This window comes from Oncorhynchus gorbuscha, linkage group LG13 (assembly GCF_021184085.1).
Source record: "Oncorhynchus gorbuscha isolate QuinsamMale2020 ecotype Even-year linkage group LG13, OgorEven_v1.0, whole genome shotgun sequence".
Taxonomy (NCBI): Eukaryota; Metazoa; Chordata; class Actinopteri; order Salmoniformes; family Salmonidae; genus Oncorhynchus; species Oncorhynchus gorbuscha.
The window spans coordinates 28591247-28607711 of record NC_060185.1 but is presented as its reverse complement, the minus strand read 5'-3'; the positions used below and the strand labels follow the sequence as shown (position 1 = coordinate 28607711).

Below are 16465 nucleotides of genomic sequence, written 5' to 3'. Positions count from 1 at the left end.
GATGCATTTCTATGGGCATAATCATGATGGGAGAAGTGTCATTGAGGAGAGATAACACTCCTCCCTGTGTCTCTGAACATTCAATTTAGCTCGCCAGAGCCTTGCACTTTGACCCATAGAGATTCCATCCATCGGATAACCTCCAGTCCTCCCAACAAGACAACAGAGGAAGCAGTCTATCAGATTAAATAGCCAGTAAACACATTGAAAAAACATTTTTTGTGTGATTTAAGATATTTAAGTATAGAGTAGTGGGGAAACAACTTGATTAGTAAGAAGGTGAGCTTACTGCCAACTCCACTCCAACCTGTTCCCTGGCATCTCTTTGCATGTACATAATTGCAGTTTATTACCTGTCTCTTATTAAAATAAATTAGCATTTTAATGAGATTCTGGCAGATGGTTTCTCGGTATGCCATTTCATGCAGGAGACTGGGAGTTTGGTTGCTGATTCTATGGAATGATTGTGGCAAACAAACAGCACTGCATTGAGCACTATGTCCCAACACCATTGTCTTAGTAGCCTATGGTGGACTGGCATGGGGGCCCGGTCTGTGTGGACCTGTGCAGATGTGTCAGTGTAGTTGGATGCATAAAATTGTGTGTGTGCGTGTGTGTATTTGTGTGTGTGTGTGTGTATGGCTGGAATGGGCTCCTGTGGTAAACACACTCAGATCTATTCCTCCCGGGCTGCCCAAGGCGAGTGCTGGTGGCTCGGGAGAATCTGCTCTGTGGATCAGGGCTGCAAATGAGGAATATAATTAGATGGTTTTATCTCTCTGCCTCAGACTGTTGGGGTGTGGTGGCTCCTTCAGAGGAAAGGGAGGAGTGTGTGTGTGTGTGTGTGTGTGTGTGTGTGTGTGTGTGTGTGTGTGTGTGTGTGTGTGTGTGTGTGTGTGTGTGTGTGTGTGTGTGTGTGTGTGTGTGTGTGTGTGTGTGTGTGTGTGTGTGTGTGTGCGCGCGCAGACTGTCTGATCAGAGAGAGAGGGAGCTGTTAGGTGGTGTGAGTGCTCCAACTGTCAGTGGACACAGTCGATATGGTCAGAGATTTTTTTAAGAGTATGAAATGGGCTGCTTCAAAATCGGATTATTTGTTATTCTTTGTTCATCACCTTGTCGAAAGACCCTACGTCAAAGACCGGGCCTTGCATTTGCAAACAGAGTTGGAAGTATAGCCTGAGCTTTGAAAAGGTGTGTCCTTTTGTGCTTCCTTGCAACAGCTCATTCAAAGCACCTCAGAGATGTTGTATTCTATTACAATCTCTGTCACATCCATTGAATGGTATTTCTCAACTGAATTATTAATTTGTGCTGGTTTCTTTAAGCTCTGTCTTGGCACTTGGAGAAGGAATGAAATGCTAATTTATTGAGCATATAAAGACTATGTCTGGCAAAGAAAAATATAACTACAACAACAAGATGCCCCGTGGGAGACTAGAAGGCACATTGGCCCACTTTCTCCATTAATGTGTTAATGTGCTCCCTCTCCCTGGGCTGCCTAACATCTGATTAGGCAGGCAGGCAGAGACAGACAGACAGACAGACAGACAGACAGACAGACAGACAGATAGACAGACAGACAGACACAGACACAGACACAGACACAGACACAGACACAGAGACAGAGACAGAGACAGAGACAGAGACAGACAGACAGACAGGAACACACACCTACCAAGAAATACACAAGATGGACAGACTCATACCTCTACGAACAAACACTCATTCAAATATAATATGTCCAAGTTCATTGATAGGGACACAAACACATGTAGGCTACAAATCTCAAGCAAAGATCCAGCCATATACCTACTAGTTGTCTCTGTGTGTGTATATTGCACAAGGATGCATTGAACACATGATCAAAAAAACAAGCACAATACAATATCGTCACTCAAACAAATATTGAAGCTCAGACTGACTGTGTGAGGATGTTAAACTAGAGCGAGCAATACGTATTCATTAGTGACTTCAACATAAACTGCCTCCCCTGCTAGCTATTTGATTCTAATTAAATTACACCAGTCCCCAGGGAAGGAGAGGATTCTCTTGTCTGTGTTGCTGCGCAGTGGGAGTCGTTGACATGCAACGGAAGAAAGAACATATTGACAAATTCTAAACACATGCATTTCAATTGTTTGTGTAAAATGATCCAGGCATAAGAGATGGGAAACAAATAGCAAAACATGCAAACACACACACACACACTCCCTCACACCGTGCATATACTCAGTCTTTCTGAGACACGATCAAGGCGTCTCCCAAAACGCACGGTCATCAGTCATGCCCTTCTTTCACTGTCAGATCCAATTGGATCCTATTGGATGTCAAAGACCTCAGGTTGATGAGGGCTGAGGAGAATACAGCTTCATCTGCCATAAAGAAGACAACTTACAACAATCAAGCAGCAAACCGTGGGAGAGTCCTCTCCACATGCTGCCACTTCAAACACTCTGTTTGTGCTTCCTCGGCCTCGACAATCTGATTCGCTGAGAGGACTGGGCAGGTTAGAAATGTGAACATTTCGAGTGAGGACCCATTGTGTGGTTTTAAGAAAGCGTGGATTTCAGTTATTCAGACTGTAACAAAGAATTTGTCTTTTTAATGTCAGAGACAGATCCAGGCCGTGAGGCAAGAGAGGCTGAAGAAAAGGTGAACATAAAGAAATACAAGAGAAGTAAACACCAGTAAAGAAGCGCATAACGGCTTGACTGAAGTTTGCAGAGACTGAAGCAAACATTTTCCGCTTTGTGTTATTTTTCCCAATGTGTGTTCTATGTGTTGTGTTATCACTATTATTATTAAAGCAATGTATCTTCTCTTTGTATAGTGTTGTATACAGAAGTAACGCAATCCCCATAGATAGTTTTACATGAAAGAAAGACCAATTCAATTGGGAAAATAAACTTGAACAGAGATTTTGTTTACTAGTCCAGACAGTAAAAAGGATGCTGGGATAAAACAAAACTGTTAAGATGTAAATTAGGAATGACTTTGCTCCATACTATTGGAGCTCTGATCTTGAACAGAACTAGGCTACTGATAGAAAAGCACACACTAGTGGTTGTAATCCAATGACGAAAGGGGCATTTGGATGCCATTCTCGCTGATGCTCAGCTACTGTACAAGTTTAAAAATAAGCAACAACGCTGCTAACAACAGACATTGTACGATTGCATTCAAGGTATCCAATATATTGTCAAGGACAATACCTCAACAAAATCCTTTTGTTCTTTACTTCTATCTACCACCCATGCAAATGGACATGGTGAGAAAAAGCCCTTTAAAGAACATGTAAATTCTGCGACTGATAGCTGCTGCAACACTAATGCACGCTCTGTGAATACCAAGCGGTGTTAATGAAGTCATTTGTCTGCGAGTTGCGGGGTCTCCCACCATTCCATTGCTCTGCATTCATTAGTCAGTCACGGCCTGAAAACGCCAACCCTGTCCTCGACTCCTACAGAATCTAATCAGCATTAAAGCAGTTTAAGGATTATAATGCAATATCCGGGATGCGCTAGCTATATTATCCATCCATCCCTGTGTCTTTCTAAGGACTGATGAAATGTCAAGGAAATACATTTTCATGCATCTGTTACACGCGTTACCACCAGATCAATGCTGTGAATCTCTCTGCTGTGGGCTACTACCCACTGTTGAATTTGAAACCTTTTCTAGAGTAAATACTGTACATTGAGAGATGGCATCACTGCATACATTTATTCAGAGCATGAGACCCAATAACAAACCTTCTCCTTCCCCCGTATTGTTGGAAAGTCTTTGGGGTGAAGATATGTTTTTGTGTGTAAACCACAGACGATGCTCAGTACAGGCTGTAGTGATAAATTGCTTTCTTCTTTACAGATGTGACCCGCAAACCACTCAATACATTCCTGACCAGTGTGACACTTACCGTTGACGGTCAGAGAAACCTCCTTCTCCCCGGCGCCGACTCGCGGAACCACGGCACGGCACACATATTTCCCAGCATCTTCCTGCCTCACAGCCTTGAGTGTCAGGATGTTCTCGTTGCTTAGTACCTGCCGCACGGAGGTCAAGAGTCACTGAATGAGCAGTGAGAGGTCACCTTCTCATTTGAGGCAGCACAAAGCAGCCTATGCTCCTCTTAACGCCTTAAAGGTCACCTCTCTTCTATTATTAAAATCCAATTTGAGGCCAGGCTCATACGAGAGAGGGGCGGTTTTGGGCTCCATCTCCAGGCTTGGAAGTTTGATGTGTACGGAGTTGAGGAATGAGCCTGGCTGGCAGATCAATTGCATGCCCCTTTGCTCACCTCAACACATCTCCGGCCAGGAGTCAGGGAGCAGGGCCGCTAACGAGCCCGAACCGCTAGCTGCCTCAGAATTTTGAGATTAATGAGATTTTGAAAACAACTGATTTGAGCTCAAAGGGCACTGCTTTGTCACCTGAATCCTGCATGACTGCTGCGGTTAGATTTTTTATAATTAATGAAGTTACTGCTGTGGCCAGCATGATACGGGGGTGGTTGTGAAAAATATACCAATATAAAGTAAATGACATTGAAAGTATAGGCTAACCTGATTGGAACAATGGATCACAATCTACAGTGTATCGCACCTAGTCAAAACAATCATGAAATTCTGAAAGACATTGGATGTGTATACTTACCACCCCAGAGCCCCTCTTCATCCAGACGATGGTGAGGGAGGGGTTTCCAGTCCAAGCACAGTTGAATACAGCATCAGACCCCAGATCCACCTGTAAGGACTGGGGCTCTGCAGACATGCGTGGACCAACTGCAGGAACACAGACACAGTCAGTACAATCAACACAACGTCACCAGCAACACAGAACACTCTATAACACAGTACCATACGGTCAGCTGCAGAATGTATCTAAATAGGATGTATAACATTGGGTGGACATCAATATTGGATAGCCACAGAAAGTGCAACACTGTAGAAGCACTCACAGTAGACGTCGACGTTACGGCTGATGTTGGTGCTGCCCAGAGGGTTGGTGACCTCACAGGAGACTGGCTCGGTGAAGAAGGAGTGGTCCACAATGACCTCATAGGTGTCCCCAGAGACCTCCTTTATCACATTACCTCCTTTGGCCCACCTGTAGTGAAGTGCAATAGATAGATAGATAAATAGATAGAGAGAGAGAGAGAGAGAGAGAGAGAGAGAGAGAGAGGGGTGGTCTGATAATCTACTGGTATTCGCAAATTGCTTTGACCTTATTGTTGACCTATGGTCGCCTGGCCTATGGTTGTCGGAAAATACTCTGCTGAGGGCCCAGAATATCTGCAGAAGGAAGACATTTTGAACACGCATTACCACCAGACCAAAATGAAGAATGGGTTGCTTCTGACTAATAACGTTTCAGTCCCGGTCATGATGGCACCTGTCTGAAGGATGAGAGGATGGGGGGGAGAGGAGGGAGGGATGAAACATCAAGACAGTTCCTCTCCTTCCATGTCAGGACCACGTTGTTCTCTGAAAAAAAAAACATTCCTGTGCAGGTTCTCTGCTGGCTTCAGCATATTTTTGTGGCAGCCATCCATCCCCTGACGATGCCGGCTGACACGTACTGTATGGTAGAGTCCCCCTGACGATGCCGGCTGACACGTACTGTATGGTAGAGTCCCCCTGACGATGCCGGCTGACACGTACTGTATGGTAGAGTCCCCCTGACGATGCCGGCTGACACGTACTGTATGGTAGAGTCCCCCTGACGATGCCGGCTGACACGTACTGTATGGTAGAGTCCCCCTGACGATGCCGGCTGACACGTACTGTATGGTAGAGTCCCCCTGACGATGCCGGCTGACACGTACTGTATGGTAGAGTCCCCCTGACGATGCCGGCTGACACGTACTGTATGGTAATGTCCCCCTGACGATGCCGGCTGACACGTACTGTATGGCAGAGTCCCCCTGACGATGCCGGCTGACACGTACTGTATGGTAATGTCCCCCTGACGATGCCGGCTGACACGTACTGTATGGTAATGTCCCCCTGACGATGCCGGCTGACACGTACTGTATGGTAGAGTCCCCCTGACGATGCCGGCTGACACGTACTGTATGGTAGAGTCCCCCTGACGATGCCGGCTGACACGTACTGTATGGTAGAGTCCCCTGACGATGCCGGCTGACACGTACTGTATGGTAATGTCCCCCTGACGATGCCGGCTGACACGTACTGTATGGTAGAGTCCCCCTGACGATGCCGGCTGACACGTACTGTATGGTAGAGTCCCCCTGACGATGCCGGCTGACACGTACTGTATGGTAGAGTCCCCCTGACAATGCCGGCTGACACGTACTGTATGGTAGAGTCCCCCTGACGATGCCGGCTGACACGTACTGTATGGTAGAGTCCCCCTGACGATGCCGGCTGACACGTACTGTATGGTAGAGTCCCCCTGACGATGCCGGCTGACACGTACTGTATGGTAGAGTCCCCCTGACGATGCCGGCTGACACGTACTGTATGGTAGAGTCCCTCTGACGATGCCGGCTGACACGTACTGTATGGTAATGTCCCCCTGACGATGCCGGCTGACACGTACTGTATGGCAGAGTCCCCCTGACGATGCCGACTGACACGTACTGTATGGTAATGTCCCCCTGACGATGCCGGCTGACACGTACTGTATGGTAGAGTCCCCCTGACGATGCCGGCTGACACGTACTGTATGGTAGAGTCCCCCTGACGATGCCGGCTGACACATACTGTATGGTAATGTCCCCCTGACGATGCCGGCTGACACGTACTGTATGGTAGAGTCCCCCTGACGATGCCGGCTGACACGTACTGTATGGTAGAGTCCCCCTGACGATGCCAGCTGACACGTACTGTATGGTAGAGTCCCCCTGACAATGCCGGCTGACACGTACTGTATGGTAGAGTCCCCCTGACGATGCCGGCTGACACGTACTGTATGCACGTAAAGGCACCTGATGTTAATACATTGACACAGGATTACATGAAGAACATCCGTTTGTGTTGGAGCAATGCCTCCTGATTTCACCGCTTCTGTCTTGTTCGGCATGCCATACTGGACGGTTCCCTGTTGCTGTGGGAGACAGGGACCATTTATTAAAGCGAGCCAGGGCATGAGTGGATGTTTGGGGCTGCTTCTCGGTCATATTTACAAGGTATTTTGGGACATTCAACTCTGTATAATCTTAATCCTCTCCCCTTCCCCAGAAAGAGATGTATTTGCATGCTCTTGTGGGCGAAGATAACCTTTCACTTCTAACTGTCACAAAACATGGATCTATTTTCTCACCCAAGAATACAGGGTACACTGTACACTGTGTATTCCAGGGATAGGGGACTTGTTTGTTATCCATGAGTGAAGCCTTGGTCTTTGCTTGACTGGAATAGTATCATTTAGATTTCCTCATTCATTCAGCAAGTGAAGCAGCTTTCTAATTGGCTCCAGTAGATTTTTCTCTGCTGCTCATTTTGCTGCTGAGGAGATGTTTCCACACTATAGGAGCCAGTTCACTGCGTGCAAAATCAAGCCACTGAGATCACTGTCTGCTGAATATGCACAGGGACACCTGTGCTTCCAAAAATATAAAAATTAGGGCATATGGGTGTGCTTGGCTCGCCTGTCCCTTCCTTACATAACTTATCCAGGAGGAGAATGTGCTGGATTCAAGAAAATATTAATACCGTTACAGTAATCTACACAAAGCAAACATTCTGTGTGTATAGTCCCTCAAGAAAACAATCCTGTACACAAAATATTGAATGAAGTATTATGATAATGACTATGATAATGACAACACACTGTCTATGAATATTGGATGTCAATAAATGCGCTGATGATGACAGTGATCATTAATGCCCTCTGAATCTCAGTGTCTGATGATGAATGACTCTCCACAGGCTGTGACTGAGAGTGTAGGGTTGATAGAGTACTGGAGGAGTTACAGTGAGTTAAGCACAGAAGTTTGGCCAGCAGGTTTCTCCCAAATGGAGTGTGAGGCTGCCAGGACTGGGAGGTCCACAGTGTAGAGAGAGCAGAGACAGAATGCTAGTGCCTGCAGGGAGTGTGAAAGCTCGGCTGGTGTGCTGGTCCCCATCCAATAGAGTCTAAACAAAGCCAGCTCTGCATCCATCAGACACCTGCATCTCCTCTGGGAGGGCAGAGGGGCCAGCGAGAACTTACTCAACAGCTCACTTACCACCCGGACCTATTCATGGATGTAGGTCACACGATGAGGTGTAAGTCAGGTGTGTGCCTTAGGGTGTGTGTGTGTGTGTGTGTGTGTGTGTGTGTGTGTGTGTGTGTGTGTGTGTGTGTGTGTGTGTGTGTGTGTGTGTGTGTGTGTGTGTGTGTGTGTGTGTGTGTGTGTGTGTGTGTGCGTGTGTGCGCGCGCGTGCGTGCGGCAACATCAGTGAAATCTGTGTTTACCAGGGAAAGAACAGTGAAAACCCAACCTTGTTCTCTCCCACTGAAAAGAGGGGACAAGAATGGTCAAACTGAATTATATTAAATTAAACAATCTACCTATCTTATTAACATATAGAATACATTATTATTATTATCAGCATGGTTATGTGCATCACAGCACAGATTATGTTGCTCATTTGCATTTTCATAATGTTGAATATATAAAAATACTTATTTCAATGGAAAAGAGACACTTTCATAATGATGTGTTGATCAAATCGCACCCTGATGTTTTTTGAATAAAATGTGTAAAGCAAATAATACAGAAATGTCTCTTGATTTGACATAATATGACAAAAGGCCCAATATTAGAAGAGAGAACAACACATTATCTATAGTTTCAACACATTGTGAATGACATTCCAATATACTGTCTGCCATTGGATAGAGAACATGAGCAAAGATGATGAGACTATCAGTTTGGTGCCTCGCAATTGTACTTAGAGACTAGGCCGGCAGGGTAGCCTAGTGGTTAGAGTTTTGGACTAGTAACTGGAAAGTTGTGAGTTCAAACCCATGAGCTGACAAGGTACAAAGCTTTTGTTCTGCCCCTGAACAGGCAGGTAACCCACTGTTCCTAGGCTGTCATTGAAAATAAGGATTTGTTCTTAACTGACATAATAACTGGTAAAATAAAACCAGGAAGTCTGTTTGTCTGGCAATGAAATAACAACATCATAGAACATCGCTGTTGTACCTTCCTTTAAAACATTACTGTCATTAGTGGCATGGTACTAGTCAAACTATTTTGTACAGCCAAAGTGTTTATGCCAGTAAAACAGACAAGATGGATTTAATTTGCTACTTTGTTTTTTTCTCTCTCTCGCTATTCTCGTAGGCTGGATGCACTGGGTGGCACAAAGCGAGTCGCAGGTGAAGCACGGTTGTGGAAAAACAAACAGTGGCAATGCCCACAGACAATGTGACGGAAAGCGCCATGATGGTAAACCTCTTCATTAGCCACCTCAGCGACACAGACAAGGAAAAGGTAGATGGTAGAACTGACCAAAAAAAATCAAAGTAGCAACAACATGCTAATTGTTTAACTGGGGAGAGAATTGGGGATGGTGTTTTCTGGGCGTGAAGAGGGATGTGTTTATGGTAGAGTGTGCAGGTGAGAGAGCTGAAACTCCTCTTCTGTTGTGTCCCTCTCCGGAGTGCCTCTTCTTGGAGTAGTGAAATCTGTACCACCAGGGTGTTCAATATGATGTTGAATTATTATGGTTGCCCCTCCTCCTTCCATTATGTAATGAAGATCCCTTAACAGCTCTATTATTTTACAATTCCTCGATTCACATCAACACACTCAGACAAAAACACAAACTTACTTCCAACAGTACTTCCCCCGTATCTAGCCTATGAGTCGCTAGAAAACGCTAACATCCGGTTTTCAGAGATACAGTATTTTCAACCTAACTTCCGTTTTCCCTGAAAAACATAAATGAGAACTCCGCTCAGGCATCTTTCTTTGCCTGTTACGTTAGGTTACTCCCTATCCTCTACTCCTATCCTATCCACTATCCCTGAGGCACATGTTCTTTCCTCCCAGGAGTAAGGGTTCTGGCTCTGCCTGAGAGATATCTGTAGACTAGAGACTTATTTCCATTCGCTTTGTTAAGCAACATTCATAGAGCGGCCAATCACAGCAGATCATAGAGAATAGAAATCACCATGTCATTGACTCTTCCTCTGCTACCGTGGCTCTGTATGTGTGTGAAGTGCTTATTGAAGTGGAGGATGGCAGAGTGGTGTGCTGAGGATGGATGGCACTCTGGAGGTTAGAAGAGAGGCCATCACTCTAAGGGCTGCCCTGTCCTTGTGCCATATCTGATCTCCAGAGACAGGGTGTATTAGAGCTGACTAACAGACACACCGTACCACTAGCTCCCTACTCTGCACTGCTGTAAAGCTCTCCGGGGGACAAGGAGGGTTCTCCTCAATCAACTCCCCAGTGGAGACAGGAACAGTGCAACACTCCCAAATGTAGACTGAGAGAGCCTGGAGATAAAATATCAAACAGTTATTTTGAAGAATATGTCACGTTCTGACCTTAGTTCCTTTATTATGTCTTTGAGTTAGTTTGGTCAGGGCGGGAGTTGGGGTGGGTAGTCTATGTTCTTTTTTCTATGTTGTATTTCTGGTTTTGGCCTGGTATGGTTCTCAATCAGAGGCAGCTGTCTCTGATTGAGAATCATACTTAGGTAGCCTGTTTTTGTTGAGGGTGATTATTTTCCGTGTCAATGTTTGCTCCGGGACTGCGGGACTGTGTCGGTTTCAATTTGTTTTCTTATTCTTTGTTTTCTGTGTTCAGTTATATTTCATTAAAATAATATTATGAACACTTACCACGCCGCGCATTGGTCCGATACTTCCTACGCCTCCTCAGAAGAGGAGGACGAAAACCGTTACAGAATGTGTGCTAAAATGAATCGTAAATGAATCTGCATGGTTGCAGAAAAAATATTGCTATATTATCACAGCCCAATGAACAGCAGTGAAGTGTGGGTTCAGACGTGCAGAGGACTCAACTCAAAGTGGTATTGGATCCTAACACTAGTGAAACCCTTCTAGAAAGTGCCTATTTCAGCCTGAAGTTCAACCTCCCTCCTTTTTTCATTACATTATCCATTGGTTTCCAAGGCTAAAAGGAATCTGACCCACCAAGGCTCCCAAGGACCCAGGCCCTCTTAGTGGAACATTGATCCATGTCCCACAACAATAGAGACTGAGTTCCACGGTGATTGTAGCAGAATACCTGTCTTTGGTGTAAACCTGCACAATCAAACACAAGTCTTGTTTGCCTTGATATCTGTTTTTTAAAAGGGCAGAATCTATCAAAGGAATGTCTCTGTTTTGCCACCTGTGAGTGTGTTGTAGATCCATTTCATTTCCCAATACAGCTTCAGACTCAGTGTCGGCTGGGCAATTCCCTTCGCTATTGATTTTGTTCCACTTATTCTTCCCTTGGTTTTAAAACCCTCACAGAAAAGCATGTCTTGACAAATCACCTTGGCATTACACCTCTTCAAGGACCAAGTTTCATGAGAATTTCTTCTTTATCCCCAATCCTCTCTGAGCGGAAAGGAAACGTTTCTTGTGAGAATTGAAGAACTCAGTGTTCCAAATCAAGTCTCTCAGTGTGTGCTTGAAGTTGTCAGTCAGAATCCAAAAAGGATTGAGAAAAAGCACAGGCATGGGTTCAGCGTAGATTCAGAAGATCAACCCACTCCTTCCACTCAAATGTCCATTGGCTCTGCTGCAGTACTCAGACACTCATGTCACCTTTTTAACAGGATACCTTGTAACCCTGGCATCCTCATCAGATACAACACAATGCCAGCTCTTCTTCCACTCAATGTAATGTATCTATGTTCAGTGGATATAGACAATAGTATCTCAAAGCAAAGCCATGCAAGTCAATGCATTCATTAGTCTCTAAGTACATGACTGGGAATGAATTTCAACAGACGTTTGGCATTAGATTTTTCTCTGTATGTTTTTCTGTGAATATTTTCCAAATCTGCAAGAGATTTAATAGTGTCACGGCATCATAAGAATTCTCTGACAATGATTAATACCATCAATAGTGAAGTGCCACATTTGACTTAATGTGAGAAGTTATTAGCAGCAAGCAACATTAATCAGACAGGACCTTTGTATATCATTTGAAGTTTTTGTCAGCGTTTTTCTTTCTCATTATGGGGCATTGCATAATGCATTATGTCTGGCTCACATATATTTTGCTATAATACATTTCTCATTGAGAAACTAGTAATGGAGTTTAAAGTAAAGTTCTGAGACAGCACGTTCAAAGTCTTACCAAGGAACCAAGTTCAGAGTGAAAATAATCTGATATAGACTATCAAGAGAGAGAGAGAGAGAGAGAGAGACAGACAGAGACAGAGAGAGAGAAGGTATGAATGTATAGGTAGGTAATCTTACCTGTACAATGTGACAGGTGGGTTAGCCTTGGCCGAGCAGTGGAACTTGACAAGGTTTCCTTCCAGAATGGGCTGAGGCTCCACTGACAGATTGACAAGTGGCAAATCTGTATGGACACAGACCAGAGACAGACGACCAATTAGAAAAGACCCCTGTAACAACCTTACAGTAATCTAGGGCTGTTGCATTTACCAAATAGACCAGCATATTCCCCCTATAGTAAGTTATGTTGTGAGATATTTTTACAGGTGCGGAAATACACGACCTATACTTGTTTTACATTTTCATTTGAGACATTAAAGAGCAGAAAAACACAGGAAATCAAACCAAATAATGCAACTCTTTATAATGAGTTTTTCAGTAATTGGCAATTTGCAAATAAGGATTAATTGAGACAGTGATTTTTCCGCCAAGTACTCCATTATAATTACAATAATTAACAAACACTAAGTTAGACACAATTAAAAATGATCTTAAAAAAGCAAACACATAGATTATGTTAATTCAATAAACAGCAATTAAATGTAACTAAAGGTACAGAATTATTTTTGAAGATACATTTTAATCTACCCCAATCAGCCCGACTAACCGTTGCCTGTATATAGTTTCACTACTGTTATAGTCTCCCTACTGTATATAGCCTCGCTACTGTTATAGTCTCACTACCGTATATAGCCTCGCTACTGTTATAGTCTCCCTACTGTATATAGCCTCGCTACTGTTATAGTCTCCCTACTGTATATAGCCTCACTACTGTTATAGTCTCACTACTGTATATAGCCTCGCTACTGTTATAGTCTCCCTACTGTATATAGCCTCGCTACTGTTATAGTTTCACTACTGTATATAGCCTCGCTACTGTTATAGTCTCCCTACTGTATATAGCCTCGCTACTGTTATAGTCTCCCTACTGTATATAGCCTCGCTACTGTTATAGTCTCCCTACTGTATATAGCCTCGCTACTGTTATAGTCTCCCTACTGTATATAGCCTCGCTACCGTTATAGTCTCCCTACTGTATATAGCCTCGCTACCGTTATAGTCTCCCTACTGTATATAGCCTCGCTACTGTTATAGTCTCCCTACTGTATATAGCCTCGCTACTGTTATAGTCTCCCTACAGTATATAGCCTCGCTACTGTTATAGTCTCCCTACTGTATATAGCCTCGCTACTGTTATAGTCTCACTACTGTATATAGCCTCGCTACTGTTATAGTCTCCCTACTGTATATAGCCTCGCTACTGTTATAGTCTCACTACTGTATATAGCCTTGCTACTGTTATAGTCTCCCTACTGTATATAGCCTCGCTACTGTTATAGTCTCCCTACTGTATATAGCCTCGCTACTGTTATAGTCTCCCTACTGTATATAGCCTCGCTACTGTTATAGTCTCACTACTGTATATAGCCTCGCTACTGTTATAGTCTCCCTACTGTATATAGCCTCGCTACTGTTATAGTCTCACTACTGTATATAGCCTCGCTACTGTTATAGTCTCCCTACTATATACAGCCTCGCTACTGTTATAGTCTCACTACTGTATATAGCCTCGCTACTGTTATAGTCTCCCTACTGTATATAGCCTCGCTACTGTTATAGTCTCCCTACTGTATATAGCCTCGCTACTGTTATAGTCTCCCTAGTGTATATAGCCTCGCTACTGTTATAGTCTCCCTACTGTATATAGCTTCGCTACTGTTATAGTCTCCCTACTGTATATAGCCTCGCTACTGTTATAGTCTCCCTACTGTATATAGCCTCGCTACTGTTATAGTCTCCCTACTGTATATAGCCTCGCTACTGTTATAGTCTCACTACTGTATATAGCCTCGCTACTGTTATCGTCTCCCTACTGTATATAGACTCGCTACTGTTATCGTCTCCCTACTGTATATAGCCTCGCTACTGTTATAGTCTCCCTACTGTATATAGTTTCGCTACTGTTATAGTCTCCCTACTGTATATAGCCTCGCTACTGTTATAGTCTCCCTACTGTATATAGCCTCTGTTATAGTCTCCCTACTGTATATAGTCTCTGTTATAGTCTCACTACCGTATATAGCCTCGCTACTGTTATAGTCTCCCTACTTCATATAGCCTCGCTACTGTTATAGTCTCCCTCTGCTACTGTTATAGTCTCCCTACTGTATATAGCCTCGCTACTGTTATAGTCTCCCTACTGTATATAGCCTCGCTACTGTTATAGTCTCCCTACTGTATATAGCCTCGCTACTGTTATAGTCTCACTACTGTATATAGCCTCGCTACTGTTATAGTCTCCCTACTTCATATAGCCTCGCTACTGTTATAGTCTCACTACCGTATATAGCCTCGCTACTGTTATAGTCTCCCTACTGTATATAGCCTCGCTACTGTTATAGTCTCCCTACTGTATATAGCCTCGCTACTGTTATAGTCTCCCTACTGTATATAGCCTCGCTACTGTTATAGTCTCCCTACTGTATATAGCCTCGCTACTGTTATAGTCTCCCTACTTCATATAGCCTCGCTACTGTTATAGTCTCACTACCGTATATAGCCTCGCTACTGTTATAGTCTCCCTACTGTATATAGCCTCGCTAATGTTATAGTCTCCCTACTGTATATAGCCTCGCTACTGTTATAGTCTCACTACTGTATATAGCCTCGCTACTGTTATAGTCTCACTACTGTATATAGCCTCGCTACTGTTATAGTCTCCTACTGTATATAGCCTCGCTACTGTTATAGTCTCACTACTGTATATAGCCTCGCTACTGTTATAGTCTCCCTACTGTACATAGCCTCGCTACTGTTATAGTCTCACTACTGTATATAGCCTCGCTACTGTTATAGTCTCCCTAATGTATATAGCCTCGCTACTGTTATAGTCTCCCTACTGTATATAGCCTCGCTACTGTTATAGTCTCCCTACTGTATATAGCCTCGCTACCGTTATAGTCTCCCTACTGTATATAGCCTCGCTACTGTTATAGTCTCACTACTGTATATAGCCTCGCTACTGTTATAGTCTCCCTACTGTATATAGCCTCGCTACTGTTATAGTCTCACTACCGTATATAGCCTCGCTACTGTTATAGTCTCCCTACTTCATATAGCCTCGCTACTGTTATAGTCTCCCTACTGTATATAGTTTCGCTACTGTTATAGTCTCCCTACTGTATATAGCCTCGCTACTGTTATAGTCTCCCTACTGTATATAGCCTCGCTACTGTTATAGTCTCCCTACTGTATATAGCCTCGCTACTGTTATAGTCTCACTACCGTATATAGCCTCGCTACTGTTATAGTCTCCTACTTCATATAGCCTCGCTACTGTTATAGTCTCACTACTGTATATAGCCTCGCTACTGTTATAGTCTCCCTACTGTATATAGCCTCGCTACTGTTATAGTCTCCCTACTGTATATAGCCTCGCTACTGTTATAGTCTCCCTACTGTATATAGCCTCGCTACTGTTATAGTCTCCCTACTGTATATAGCCTCGCTACTGTTATCGTCTCCTACTTCATATAGCCTCGCTACTGTTATAGTCTCACTACCGTATATAGCCTCGCTACTGTTATAGTCTCCCTACTGTATATAGCCTCGCTAATGTTATAGTCTCCCTACTGTATATAGCCTCGCTACTGTTATAGTCTCACTACTGTATATAGCCTCGCTACTGTTATAGTCTCACTACTGTATATAGCCTCGCTACTGTTATAGTCTCCCTACTGTATATAGCCTCGCTACTGTTATAGTCTCCCTACTGTATATAGCCTCGCTACTGTTATAGTCTCCCTACTGTATATAGCCTCGCTACTGTTATCGTCTCCCTACTTCATATAGCCTCGCTACTGTTATAGTCTCACTACCGTATATAGCCTCGCTACTGTTATAGTCTCCCTACTGTATATAGCCTCGCTAATGTTATAGTCTCCCTACTGTATATAGCCTCGCTACTGTTATAGTCTCACTACTGTATATAGCCTCGCTACTGTTATAGTCTCACTACTGTATATAGCCTCGCTACTGTTATAGTCTCCCTACTGTATATAGCCTCGCTACTGTTATAGTT

At 43.9% G+C, this 16465-nt stretch overlaps 1 protein-coding gene across 4 annotated transcripts in view; it reads right to left on the bottom strand.

Annotated features, from left to right (window-relative positions):
* LOC123992660 (kin of IRRE-like protein 3) overlaps positions 1-16465 on the bottom strand; it is a 233571-nt gene that overhangs the window by 17868 nt on the left and 199238 nt on the right. For all 4 annotated transcript variants that reach the window (XM_046294004.1, XM_046294005.1, XM_046294003.1 and 1 more), the window contains exons 6-9: positions 12403-12508; positions 4958-5106; positions 4654-4781; positions 3917-4043 (exon numbers count right to left, since the gene is read on the bottom strand). In XM_046294004.1, coding sequence (XP_046149960.1) covers positions 3917-4043; positions 4654-4781; positions 4958-5106; positions 12403-12508 — 510 coding nt within the window. The remainder of the gene's footprint in view (positions 1-3916; positions 4044-4653; positions 4782-4957; positions 5107-12402; positions 12509-16465) is intronic.